Here is a 14,234-nt window from a genome sequence, read left to right as displayed (position 1 = left end):
CATACAACTGTATATGAAATTAGAGGCAGTGGTGATCAACACATGAGCAAACAGAGGAAGATGTTCAGATAGTCTTGCATCAGGTCCATGCCACTGGACAGAAAATAAGGACTCCACGGGGCTCTCAGTCATAATGTTCTTCCTACCCTTTGAAAGTCTTGAATACCCATTTCACAAAGTCAAAATATCACATTTTCAGTAGGTTTCTTCAGCTATAAATTCAACATGACTTGGAGAAAGCTACTCTAAACACTTGGAAATAATTATTATAATATTAATTATAATTAAGTGTATAATTTTACTATTAATTTTTAAATTAATGAATTAATTTTATTATTAATAATTATAATAATGAATTATTAATAACTTAATAATGCATGTCTAAACTTGCCTAGACACATGAAATAATCAGTACTGTTTGCCACATTATCCCAAAAGGTCCACCGGTACTGTGCTTGGGAGAAAAATGGAGATATGAACCTCTTACCTGTTACCCATCCAGATGCCACACATTCTGAATTCAGAGGAATTTTTCTTTTCAAAGCAATTGTCTGAGAAGGAAAGAATCATAAATTCAGATTAAAAAAACAAACCTGAAAGGAAAGACAATAGGAAATATGCCAGATTTGCTTGAAATGAAGGGTTTGGAATCCTCTGAAATGATCAAAGTGGATGGCCAGAGAGGAACCAGAGCCTAACCCCTCAGGAAGGAGTAAGAGAAAAGGAGGGAAAGGAAGAAGGAAGAAGGAGGAGGAGGAGCAAGCAGCAACACCACCATGCCCCTGAGGCCCCTCAGTGCATAGAACTGCAGCAGAGGCCATGCCCTGGGGGAAGTTGGACACAGACTCAGCCCAAGACAGTAATGGAGAGGGCTTAGCCAAATGAGATCCCGGACACATGAAATTGCTGTAGGGTTGACTTCAGTGTGGAGAGGATGCAACAGGAAAAGAAGTGATATCATTGGAGAAAATACCCAAGGAGGAGGGCTGGGAAGTTGCTGGACAAATGCAGGCATTCTGAAGACTTCTGCAAAACATGACAAAGAATCAGGCAGATCCATAGGGGAAGAGATAGGAGCTGACACCACTTGTGTGGATGTGGCTGCAGGCTTTGCCTTCTCCATGGAAACCCAAAGAACGAGGCAGTGCTCTAAGAATGCATCTGTCTGCATGAGAACTCTGGATGGATGAAGTCATCCTTACTCCTAAGAGACTCTGTAATGCAGATCTATAGATAGTATGAGTGATGACAATAAAAGTTAACCATGCACAGACCAAGATGTGAAAGGTGGAATATTTACCATCAGGGTTATCGATATTCCTACAGTCATTATGGAGACATCTCTGGTTCAGACTTCCCATGAAGAGCTGCTGACCTACCAGGGCGAAGATGCTGAGGCAAAAGAGAGTCAGGATCATCACGTCAACAAGCTTCTTCACAGAGCGCAGCAAGGCCCCAACAATGACCTTCAGACCTGGGGAGGAGAAGGACTGGTGTGGGGAGAAGCCCCCACTTGCACACACAGCAGACAAGGGCAAGTGTCAGGAAGGGAACAGCCAAGGCCTCAAATATCACCCGGCTGCAGGCTGGAATCAGAAACTGGCCTGGCCTAGGATTCTGATGCCATGGGTTCTGGTTCTAACTCTGCCTGAGAAGTTGTATGGCATTGAGTAGTCCAGCAGTCTAGAGCTCAGCCTCTTCATCCTGCCCTGTGTGCCACAGGGCTGCTCTGAAGAATTAGTGAGAAGACTTTGAGTAGAAACATCCCATACAGACAACTTGGTTACAGTTGTACAGACACCTCACAGCTGAGGATTTCATGCAGCACCAAGGCCAAAATGAGGCCAGCCTAGAGGAGACAGACCTGTATTTAACATTCAGTAGTCATCACCTACTACAAGGTATGCAAGGTGCCATGAGACAGTGCTAAATTGGGGGTTAGGGAGCTAGAAGGAGGAGCTTTGTCTGGACCCAGATAATGAGAATATTCTAGGGAAAAAAAACTCAGATTACTACTTATAATAGGTTTTTTTAAAAAATTCAAGAAATATTTACTAAGCTCCTACTGTGTCCATTGCACACTGCTAGGCTGTCAAGATACAAAATAAGAAAGACATAACCTGGGCGCCTGGGTGGCTCAGTTGGTTAAGCGACTGCCTTCGGCTCAGGTCATGATCCTGGAGTCCCAGGATCGAGTCCCGCATCGGGCTCCTTGCTCAGCAAGGAGTCTGCTTCTCCCTCTGACCCTCTCCCCCTCATGCTCTCTCTCTCTCTCATTCTCTCTCAAAAAAAAAAAAAAAGACATAACCTTGTGGTACAATGGTAAATGTTTAAAATCAGCTTTCTGGGGGTGCCGGGGTGGTGCAGTCAGTTAAGCCTCTGACTCTTAATTTCTGCTCAGGTCATGATCTGAGGGTCATGAGATCAAGCCACATGTCGGGCTCTATACTCAGCACGGAGTCTGCTTGGGATTCTCTCTCTCTCTCCCTCTGCTCCTCCCCACCCCTGCTCTTTCTCTCTCTCTAAAATAAATAAGTCTTAAAAAAATAAATCAGCTTTCTGTGTGGGGGAGGAGTGTGTGTGCAGAGAAAGTCCTATCTATAGCATTTACAGACTTCTTTGCTGAATTATGTAGTGTAGATCCCTTTTCTCCCTCCAGAGAGCCCTCTCACCCTGCTGGTTTCAAGCTAAACTACATGACATCCCTGGATGCAGAGCTGGAAAAGGACATGCACGATCTGCTGCTGAGGAGCCAGAATAAGTCAGCTCCAGTACACCACTGAGTCAGGGGCTCTGCTCTCAGCACAGCTGGAGAGATAAACAACCAGACATGTCTTATAATGTGTGAGATGGCACAAAGTGGCAACGTTTCAACTAATTGGTGTAAACCATGACTGGTAGACTTGAGAACAGAAAGCAACACCTAATGGGAGGCCATGCAGCAAATGACCCTTCCACAGTGTGATGCCACATAAGGAGGAGGCTTCAGGACAAGCTGGGACATTCACTGTATCCCCAGCTGCAGCCAAACAAGCAGATGCTTCAACCTCATCTACACCGGACTCTTATCTATAACAGCATGCTTGAGTCTTCTCCAAAGCAAGAGCATCTGGATGAAAGATGGCTCTGATTCCTGAATAATTTTTACAAAGTCCCTTAAATGATCCTACCTCACATCCTTACTTCCAAAAAGTATCCAAGGATCTCATGAGTTTCATGGGTCAAAATGGAGACTATGTTCACCCGCTTAGAGATGAAGAAAGAAACACAAGAGCTGCTAAGTGACTGCCTGATATATATATTACCCATTGGAAACACAAGGCAAAAAGGCCCTAAATTTACCTGGAAAACCAAGGTCCACCTTGCAAAAGAGGAAGGAAAGGAGGAAAGGGACAAATTCTACATAAAGTGTCCTTGGCTGCCAGTTTATCACTATGTAGTTTTTTTTCTGAGGTTTCAAAAAATAACCCACTTCCTCTGTTTGAAAGGATCCAAATTATAAGATACCTAGGAATAAATCTAACCAAAGAGACAAAGGATCTGTACTCAGAAAACTATAAAATACTCATGAAAGAAATTGAGGAAGACACAAAGAAATGGAAAAACGTTCCATGCTCATGGATTGGAAGAACAAATATTGTGAAGATGTCAATGCTACCTAGAGCAATCTACACATGCAATGCAATCCCCATCAAAATACCGTCCACTTTTTTCAAAGAAATGGAACAAATAATCCTAAAATTTGTATGGAACCAGAAAAGACCCCGCATAGCCAGAGGAATGTTGAAAAAGAAAAGCAAAGCCGGCGGCATCACAATTCCGGACTTCCAGCTCTATTACATAGCTGTCATCATCAAGACAGCATGGTACTGGCACAAAAACAGACACATAGATCAATGGAACAGAATAGAGAGCCCAGAAATGGGCCCTCAACTCTATGGTCAACTCATCTTCGACAAAGCAGGAAAGAATGTCCAATGGAACAAAGACAGTCTCTTCAACAAATGGTGTTGGGAAAATTGGATAGCCACATGCAGAAGAATGAAACTGGACCATTTCCTTACACCACACACAAAAATAGACTCCAAGTGGTTGAAAGACCTCAATGTGAGACTGGAGTCCATCAAAATCCTAAAGGAGAACACAGGCAGCAACCTCTTTGACCTCAGCCGCAGCAACTTCTTCCTAGAAACATCGCCAAAGGCAAGGGAAGCAAGGGCAAAAATGAACTATTGGGACTTCATCAAGATAAAAAGCTTTTGCAAAGCAAAGGAAACAGTCAACAAAACCAAAAGACAACCGACAGAATGGGAGAAGATATTTGCAAATGACATATCAGATAAAGGGCTAGTATCCAAAATCTATAAAGAACTCATCAAACTCAACACCCAAAGAACAAAGAATCCAATCAAGAAATGGGCAGAAGACATGAACAGACATTTTTCCAAAGAAGACATCCAAATGGCCAACAGACACATGAAAAAGTGCTCAATATCGCTCAGCATCAGGGAAATCCAAATCAAAACCTCAATGAGATACCACCTCACACCAGTGAGAATGGCTAAAATTAACAAGTCAGGAAACAACAGATGTTGGTGGGGATGTGGAGAAAGGGGAACCCTCCTACACTGTTGGTGGGAATGCAAGCTGGTGCAGCCACTCTGGAAAACTGTATGGAGGTTCCTCAAAAAGTTGAAAATAGAGCTACCATATGATCCAGCAATTGCACTACTGGGTATTTACCCCAAAGATACAAAAGTAGGGATCCGAAGGGGTACGTGCACCCCGATGTTTATAGCAGCAATGTCCACAACAGCCAAACTGTGGAAAGAGCCAAGATGTCCATCGACAGATGAATGGATAAAGAAGATGTGGTATATATATACAATGGAATATTATGCAGCCATCAAAAGGAATGAGATCTTGCCATTTGCAACGACGTGGATGGAACTGGAGGGTATTATGTTGAGTGAAATAAGTCAAACAGAGAAAGACATGTATCATATGATCTCACTGATATGAGGAATTCTTAATCGCAGGAAACAAACTGAGTGTTGTTGGAGTGGGGGGTGGGGTGGGAGGGATGGGGTGACTGAGTGATAGACACTAGGGAGGGTATGTGCTCGGTAAGCGCTGTGAATTGTGCAAGACTGTTGAATCTCAGATCTCTACCTCTGAAACAAATAATGCAATATATGTTAAGAAAAAAAAAAAGAAGAACAAGAGGTAGCGGGAGGGGAAGAATGAAGCGGGGAAATCGGAGGGGTGGACGAACCATGAGAGACGATGAACTCTGAAAAACAAACTGAGGGTTCTGGAGGGGAGGGGGGTGGGAGGATGGGTTAGCCTGGTGGTGGGTATTGAGGAGGGCACATTCTGCATGGAGCACTGAGTGTTATGCACAAACAATGAATCATGGAACACTTCATCTAGAACTAATGATGTAATGTATGGGGATTAACATAAGAATAAAAAAGTAAATATAAAAAAAAAAAGAAAGGATCCAAATTGCTTAGAGTTTTGGTAGTGGAGCTAAGCATTGATAGAAGAGATTAGAAGGGAAGGGAAGAAGAAGGGGAGAGTGAAGGACTCCAGAGAGGGAATATCTTTTAGTAAAGATTTTTTAATGTAAAGGAAAAAGGAAGGAGAGGAGAAGGGTATGCCATAATAACCTCATTTTTTATAAACTCTGGTTCATATTCACAACCCATCCTTAGCTTCATCCTGATTCATAGAACACCTTCCTTACATAGCTTCCAGGATCCATCTTTCCCTCTTACTTTCTGGTGGCTCCTGCTCATCCCCTTTGCTGGTTTCTCCCCTTCTCCCTTCACCTTTAAGGTAGTGCCCTGGGACTCAGTCCTTGGCCCTCTTCTATTTTTCATCTAGGCTCAGTCTCTTGGTGATCTTATCAGATTTCATGGCTCCAAGTATCATCTATAGGCTCATGATTTCCAAAATGATATCTCCAGCCCAAGCTGCTGCCTGGACCTCCAGACTTGTATACCTCATTACCTACTTGATACTTCCATTTGATGTCTCACAGCTATCTCAAACAGAGCACATCCAAAGCTAACTCCTCATCTGATCCCTAGACCTGCTCCTCTCACAGCCTTCCCTGTGTCAGTCTACGATGACTCCACCCTTCCAGTCACTCAGGCCAAAAACCTTGACTTATCCTTGACTCTTTTCTTTTGCTCACATCACACATACAATCAGCCTATCAGGAAATCCTATTGTTTCTACCTTCAAATTCATAGAGTCGGACAACTGTCTACCAATTCTTCTACCACCATCTGATCTGAGAGCACAACCATCTCTTTTCTTGGATTATGACAGTGGCCTCTTGTGTCATTTTGGGTTCTCTGAGAAGCAGATCCACTGGAACCAGAAGTGCAAGAGATCTGTTGGATGACCTGCCTGTGAAGAAGAAGGGGAAGCGAGTACAGCTGGCTGGGAGAGCATCAGACTATGACACAGGGCTGACACCTGGGAAAGGAGAGTGGTAAGGAAGGAGGACCGGACAAGAAGAGCCTCAGACTGTAGTGCCACTGTGAGAGAGTCTCAACCAGGTTCCTGAGGAGCCCCTGAGCTAAAGTCCTTTAGGACTTTATCCTTTAGGAATGGGCCTGCACTAGTCCCCCTGACATGCAGGGAAAGTGTGATCTTGGCATGAACATGAATGCAGTTGTGAATCCAAAGATGCGGCAGCTGGGATCATCAGTCAGCTATGCTCCCTGCAGCAGGAGATCTGAGTGGCACATTTCCATGATGATCACCATGCCTCCTATCTGATCTTTCTGCTTCCACCTTTGCTCCCCCACATTCTATTCTCCATGCAACAGCCAGAGTAGTCCATTTAAAACCTGTCAGATTAGATGAATGGATAAAGAAGATGTGGTGTATGTATAAAAACGTGTGTATATATATATTTATACACACACACACACACAGTGGAATATTACTCAGCCATAAAAAAGAATGAGATATTGCCATTTGCGACAACATGGATAGACCTAGAGGGTATTATGCTTAAGTGAAATAAGTCAGACAGAGAAAGACAAATACTGCATAATTTCGCTTACATGTGGAATCTCAAAAACAAAACAAATGAACAAACAAAACAAAATGGAAACTCATAAATACAGAGAACAAACCGGTGGTTGCCAGGGGGATGGGAGGAGGGACATGAACAAAAGAGTGAAGGGGAGTTGGAGGCACAGGCTTCCAGTTTTGGAATTAATAAGTCATGGGGATGAAAGGTACAGCATAGGGAACATAGTCAATGGTATTGTAATAGCATCATATGGTGACAGATGGGAGCTACAGTTGTGGTGAGCACAGCATAATTTATAGAATTGTGGAATCACTATGTTGTACACCTGAAACTAATGTAACATTGTGTGTCACCTCTACTTCCATAAAAACAAATCAAAACAAAACCCCTGCCAGATCATGTGACTCCTCTGCTCAAAGCCCTCACGTGGCCCCCATTTTCTCAGAGCAAAGCCCTAGTCCTCCTAGTGGTTATGTGCCTCCCCTTCACTTATGTGGTCCCACTTCTACCACGCAGCCCCTCACTCTGTCTACTCAGCCCCACCTATATCCTTTCTATTCCTCAGCCTGCACTACTGGCTGTCACCTGTGCTCAGAACACTCTCTCCCATATATCTGCTTATGAAACTCCCTCACTGCCTTCAAATCCTCTCCTATCTCCCATCCCCCAATGACACCTATTCTGAGTACTCTATTGAAAACTGCATCCTGCATCCCTGAACCCCTGTGACTTCCAGTAGCCCTCATGTTGTTTACTTTTCCTTTTTATTTTTCCATGGCACATATCACCTTCTAAACAGGATAGATAATTACCTCTTAATTATTGTTATTGCTTAGTGTCTGTCTCCCCACCCTGACCCAGAATGTGAACTCCATGAGGGCAGAGACCTCTGTCTGTTCACTCACTGTTATGATATACCCCAAGCAGCTAGCATGGTGTCTAGACATATGCTCAAATACACATTTATTGAATGATCAAACAAATGAGTAAAGCAGAATTTGTTTGGTTTTGGTTTACATGACATCTTGAGAAATTTTTTTTTTTAAAGATTTTATTTATTTATTTGACAGAGAGAGACACAGAGAGAGAGTGAACGCAAGCAGGGGGAGTGCGAGAGGGAGAAGCAGGCTCCCGGCAGAGCAGAGAGCCCAATGCGGGGCTCGATCCCAGGACCCTGGGATCATGACCTGAGCCGAAGGCAGACGCGTAACAACTGAGCCACCCAGGCGCCCCATCTTGAGAAATTTTATATATAGAAGAACATTCCTCCTGCTAAGAGGCAATGTTGAAAATCAGAGTGACTTACCTGAAACCACTGAAATTGCTTTCAAAGCTCTGAACACTCGGAAGGTACGCAGGGATGACAGACTGAAGATGCTTTCCCTGGCTTCTGGTATGTATGTTGCAAACCTATAAGACAAAGCATAGGAAAAGTCTGGGCCTACTCAGTCCTATAGCCACACTGTATATCTCCACAAAGGCCACAAATAAACATGGGCCCTGTGTCTATCATGGTGAAATCTGGGGCCTCACCTTCTCAGCCTCACCTTCATCTCAGGGTCTGGTAATATTCTCTATTGCTGTGGACTACAGTTGCACAGGAGGCTGTGCTCATTTATATATATATATATTTTTTAAAGATTTTATTTATTTGACAGAGAGAAACACAGCAAGAGAGGGAACACAAGCAGGGGTAATGGGAGAGGAAGAAGCAGGCTTCCCGCTGAGCAGGGAGCCCAACACGGGGCTCGATCCCAGGACCCTGGGACCATGACCTGAGCCGAAGGCAGATGCTTAACGACTGAGAAACCCAGGCGCCCCCTCATTTTTATATTTGGACATAGATGAGGATTCCTTGAAATAGTATGCAGTTGTGGCTACATCCATTGATAATAGAAATCTATTGAAACACTTATTGACTACCCAGTTCCAGGCCCAGTGCACTTCCCTAAGGTCTCACTATGTGGCCAAGCCCGGAAGAAACCCAGGCAGTCCGACTCCAGAGCCCTCAACACGGCACTACACCACTTTTCAATAGCTAGGAGCACCCAATCATTGAATTTCAAGTATAAAACCCTGCTATTAATAGCATCTACTTCAAAGGGCTTTCGTGAATATTAAATAGGAAAACATATGCAAAGTGCTTAAAACAATGACTGGCACAAAGTAAGTAATGTGAGGTTTATTATTATTGTGCTGGCAGTGGACCATTACTCTTCTTGTTCTTTATTTTGCTGACTCTGTTTCATCCAACTAATGCCAAACTGATGTCCTTTCCTTCAAGAAGAACTTCAGCTCTCACCTCATGTCATATACAATATACATAATAATTAACTCGAAATGGACCATGGACTTAACCTTAAGAGCCAAATCTATAAAATTCCTAGGAGAAAATGAAAAAAAAAAAAAAAAACCTCCTTGAGAGCTTGCAGTAGCCAAAGATTTTTAAGACTGTGGTTCCTCCTACACATTCTGACAGCCCAATATATGCCCAATTCCTGTCCTAACACTCACCCTACCAGATTGTGATGGTTGTTAATTTTCTCTCTTCCCATCTGGACTGTGAGTTTCAAGAGGGTGAGAACCATGTCTGTTTGTTTTGTTTTGTTTTCATTATCACAACTCCTGTATCTTGCACAGAACTTGGCCCATAATAGGCCAGTGTTTGGGAAGTGAATGGCTGAAAGAATGAGAGCATGAATGTGGCCTAGAAATGAATTCATGCTGGAGGTCTCTGGCCAATCAGCTGCATGGTGCTGTTCAGGGCCAACCAACACTGTACTCAGAGCTCTAGGCATTATTAGGACACAGTTACTCACGTAGACCCACACAAAGCCCTGGTGGAAGCCAAGGAGCTTCTTTCCCACCCTGAGTTTCCTCAATAAACATCTTTGACATTCTTACGCTGTTACAATGACAACGGAGTCCAGCCAGTTCCATGGATCTCGAAGAAAAGAAAACTCATCCAGAATAAAACCTCTTGCCAATATTTTTATCAAAGCTTCAAAAATATAAATCCCAGTGAAGACATACCTATAAAGCAAATCATTCAGAACAAGAAGGAACATGATAAGTGATGTGAAAAGCAGGGAGCCCATCTGTCTTATCTGGCCTTTATGCAGTTTTATTCCATTTCAATGTGACATTTAACATTCTGATTTTCAGCAAACCAAAGTTCAGAGTGGTAGGTTCCTTAAGCAAGTTCTAGTAGTTAGAATTTCTGAGAAACAGGCCCAAAGATAAAATTGTAAAGCTGCTCTTCAATGCCTAGCTCTACAACCATATTCTTGAGAGTTGTTTTAGCCAACATGGGACCTTAGGACTGGGGGCTATCAGCGCTATTTTGTCACCACTATTCTAGAATTGTCACTTTGATGTACAGAAGTGGATGATGGCAAAGGAACAAAGAGAATAAATGACAAGGCTAAAAACTGGATCTTTCCATATCCCATGTTCATGGATAGGAAGACATAATACTAGTAAGATGTTTGTACTATTCAAAGTCATCTACAGATTCAGTGCAATCCCTATTAAAATCCCAGTGATATTCTTTGCAGAAATAAAAACATCTATCCTGAAATTCATATGGAATTTCAAGGGACCCTGAATAGCTAAAACAATCTTGAAAAAGAAAAAGTTGGAGGTCTCATACTTTCTTATATCAAAACTTACCATAAAGCTAAAGTAATCAAAACAGTGTGGAGCTGGTATAAAGAAAGACATATAGACCACTGGACTAGAACAGAAAGCCCAGAAATAAGTCCTAACATATATGGCTAAATGATTTTCAAAAAAGATGCCAAGACTATTCAGTGGAAAAAGGACAGTCTTTTCAACAAATGGTAGTGGGAAAGCTCAATATCCACATGCAAAAAAATAAAGTTGGACCCCTACCTTTACCATGTACAAAAATTAACTCAAAATGGATTAAATAGCTAAGTGCAAGAGCAGAAACTATACAACTTCTAGAAGAAAATATTTGCAAATCATGTAAATACCCAGAATATACAACTTAACAGCAACAACAAAAATTACACTGTATACAAAAATAAACTTAAAATGGATTAAAGACTTAAATGTAAGAACCAAAACCATAAAATTCCTAGATGAAAACTTAGGCAGTAAGCTCTTTGACATTGGTCTTAGCAGTATTTGTTTGGATCTGTCTCCCCAGACAAGGACAACAAAAGCAAAAATAAACAAATGGAACTACATCAAAGTGAAAAGCTTTTGCACAGCAAAGGAAACCATCAACAAAATGAAAAGGCAACCTACTAAACGGAGAAAATATTTGCAAATGCTATATCCCATAGCCCCCTATGGGATAATACCCAAAATATATAAAAAACTCATACAACTCAATATCAAGCAAACAATCTTATTAAAAATGAGCAGAAGACCCAAATAGATGGTTTTCCAGAGAAGACATACAGATGGCCAACAGGCATATGAAAAGACACTTAAGGTCACTAATAATGAAGAAAATGCAAATCAAGACCACAGTGAGATATCACCTCACATTTATCACAATGAATATTATCAAAAAGACAAGAAGCAAATGTTGGCAAGGATGCAAAGAAAAGGGAACCCTTGTGCACTGTTAATGGGAATGTAAATTGCTTCAGCCACAATGGAAAACAGTATAGAGGTTCCTTTAAAAATTAAAATAGAAGTACCATATGATCCAGCAATTCCACTTCTGGAAACATTTTCCAAAGAAAACGAAAGCATTAATTTGAAAAGACACACATACTGCTATGTTAATGCAGCATTATTTACAATAGCCAACATATGGAAGCAATCTAAGTGTCCATCAATAGATAAATGGATAAGAAGATGTGGTATATATGCACAATGGAATATTACTCCACCATAAAAAAGAATGAAATCTTGCCATTCATGACAACAAAGATAGACCAGAGGGTATTATGCTAAGTAAAATTAGTCAGACAGAGAAAGACAAATACTGTATGATTTCACTTATATGTGGAATCTAAAAGGCAAAACAAACAAAACAAAACAGACGCCTAGAAACAGAGAACAAACTGATGGTTGCCAGAGGGGAGGGGGAAGGGAGATGGGGGATGGATGAAATAGGTGAAGGGGATTAAGAGGTGCAATCCTTCAGTTATAAAATAAATAAGACAGGGGGATGTAATGTACAGCATAGGGAATACAGTCAATAATATTGTAAGAATTTGGGGGCGCCTGGGTGGCTCAGCTGGTTAAGTGACTGCCTTCGGCTCAGGTCATGATCCTGGAGTCCCAGGATTGAGTCCCACGTCTGGCTCCCTGCTCAGCGGGGGGTCTGCTTCTCCCTCTGACCCTCTTCCCTCTCGTGCTCTCTGTCTCTCATTCTCTCTCTCTCAAATAAATAAATAAAATCTTTAAAAAAATATATTGTAAGAATTTTGTATGGTAACTAGACTTACTCAGCCTTAAAAAGGAAGGAAATCCTGACACATGCTACAACATAGATGAACCTTGAAGTCATTCTGCTAAGGGATGTCACAAAAAGACAAATACTGTATGATTCCACTTAAATGAGGCACCTAGAGCAATCAAATACATAGCAACCCAACATAGAATGGTGGTTGCCAGGGATTGGAGGGGCATTAGTGTCCAATGGGCACAGAGTTTCAGTTTTGCAAAATGGAAAGAGTTCTGGAGATGGATGGTGGTTAATTGGTTGCACAACTCTGTGAATATACTTAATAGCACTTAAAAATGGTTAAGATGGTAAATTTTTTGTAACCTGTATTTTACCACAATTAAAAAGAAAAACCTATTTCCATTCTCTTCCTTGAGTCTTTCATCATGATCTATCCTCTAATTTATTTCCCTTCTGCCCCTTCCTCCTTCAAAAACAAACAAAATAAACAAATAAACAACAACAACAAAACCCCACAATATTCCATCTCTCTTGTTATAATCCCAAGCTGTCAAAAATGCTGGTTCTGTACACACACACACACACACACACACACACACACACACACAGGTTCCCCTTTAGGGACAGAAACAATCAGTTCAAACAATCTAAACAATTTGTCATTTCACAGTAAAAGAAGTGGACCTTTTCTGATGGAATATCCAGCCACTGTCAGCCCACAAGCCTAAAGAACTAAGGTCTTGGGAACTTGAAAAATCCAAAGTAACCAAATCCAAGGGAGAAATGGTTATGAGTGGCTCTCTGCTTCAGTCTTTTTGTTAAAGCTGATCACCTTTTAGGTGACAAATGAACACAGCAGATTAATTAATTCATGTCGGCCCTGAAACTCAGGTATAACTTACAAAGTTAAGGGTATTTTGGAAAAAGGCTGTAATTGCAGATTTGTGGGATTTTGCAAGTCTCCATCTAGATCTCAGACAATTAAGGCAACAGCCTCTGGCTGCCATTTCTGCCTGACCACCCGGCCTCCCACCTCCTACCCCCCTCATTCTCTCTTTTCCAGCAGAAGCCTGGCCAATAGAGGGACAGGCAGTCCAACATGACATATGATATGGAGTAGAGCCATGCCCACCACCGGGAACAGGGCTTGGGAGCTTCATGATGGGGAAACCCCAACCCACCAGGCAAATAAGGCCCTCTGGAGTGTGTCACTGTCAGTTCAAGCATGGTTAGGGTATCCAGTCAGGGCCATGGGTGGTGTCCAGGTAGGTTAACAGAACACCATGACCTGATCCTAGGGCACTTTGGCATTCATTCTCTGAAAACTATCAGCTTAGAATCAATTTCCCATTTAAAAGTTTTCTAACCAAAGGACACTGACAAAACTAAAGAAACTCTCCCCCCATGGGCCTAACAACTCTGCTACATGCCTTCTTTTATAAAACCATTTTCAACAGCCTTCTCCCACCCCCACTTTCATGAATCCATTGCCAGTCCAAATGCCACCACGGGACAGCAGCATCTTCCCTACAGCCTAGACATGGGTCCTTCCATATCTCTGCCTTATGGGTCTTTTAGTAATGAAAATGGCCTTTGAGCAGATTAGCATCCAATTGGGCTACTGCTTTCCATTAATAGAAAAAGAAAACTCATTGCATCTTACCAGAAGTGCTGGCCAGGCAGACCACTGCTATGGGAGCAATCCCCATTCCTGGATCTGCCTCCTCCATAGATCTCACTTGGTTGACTACAAAGGCTTCCAGAGACACTGCAGTAAACAATGAG

The 14,234-nt window shown here is 42.1% G+C and overlaps 1 protein-coding gene across 1 annotated transcript in view; it reads right to left on the bottom strand.

The window, feature by feature from the left end:
- The window catches only part of SCN11A (sodium voltage-gated channel alpha subunit 11), a 92,553-nt gene that overhangs the window by 63,124 nt on the left and 15,195 nt on the right, over nt 1–14,234 (bottom strand). The window contains exons 5-8 of the mRNA XM_045904025.3: nt 9,962–10,090; nt 8,364–8,467; nt 1,301–1,474; nt 488–551 (exon numbers count right to left, since the gene is read on the bottom strand). Coding sequence (XP_045759981.1) covers nt 488–551; nt 1,301–1,474; nt 8,364–8,467; nt 9,962–10,090 — 471 coding nt within the window. The remainder of the gene's footprint in view (nt 1–487; nt 552–1,300; nt 1,475–8,363; nt 8,468–9,961; nt 10,091–14,234) is intronic.

This window comes from Mirounga angustirostris, unplaced genomic scaffold (genome assembly GCF_029215605.1).
Source record: "Mirounga angustirostris isolate CCGP_5_RB_7025 unplaced genomic scaffold, mMirAng1.0.hap1 SCAF_1, whole genome shotgun sequence".
Classification (NCBI taxonomy): Eukaryota; Metazoa; Chordata; class Mammalia; order Carnivora; family Phocidae; genus Mirounga; species Mirounga angustirostris.
This window is presented reverse-complemented; position numbering and strand designations above follow the sequence as displayed.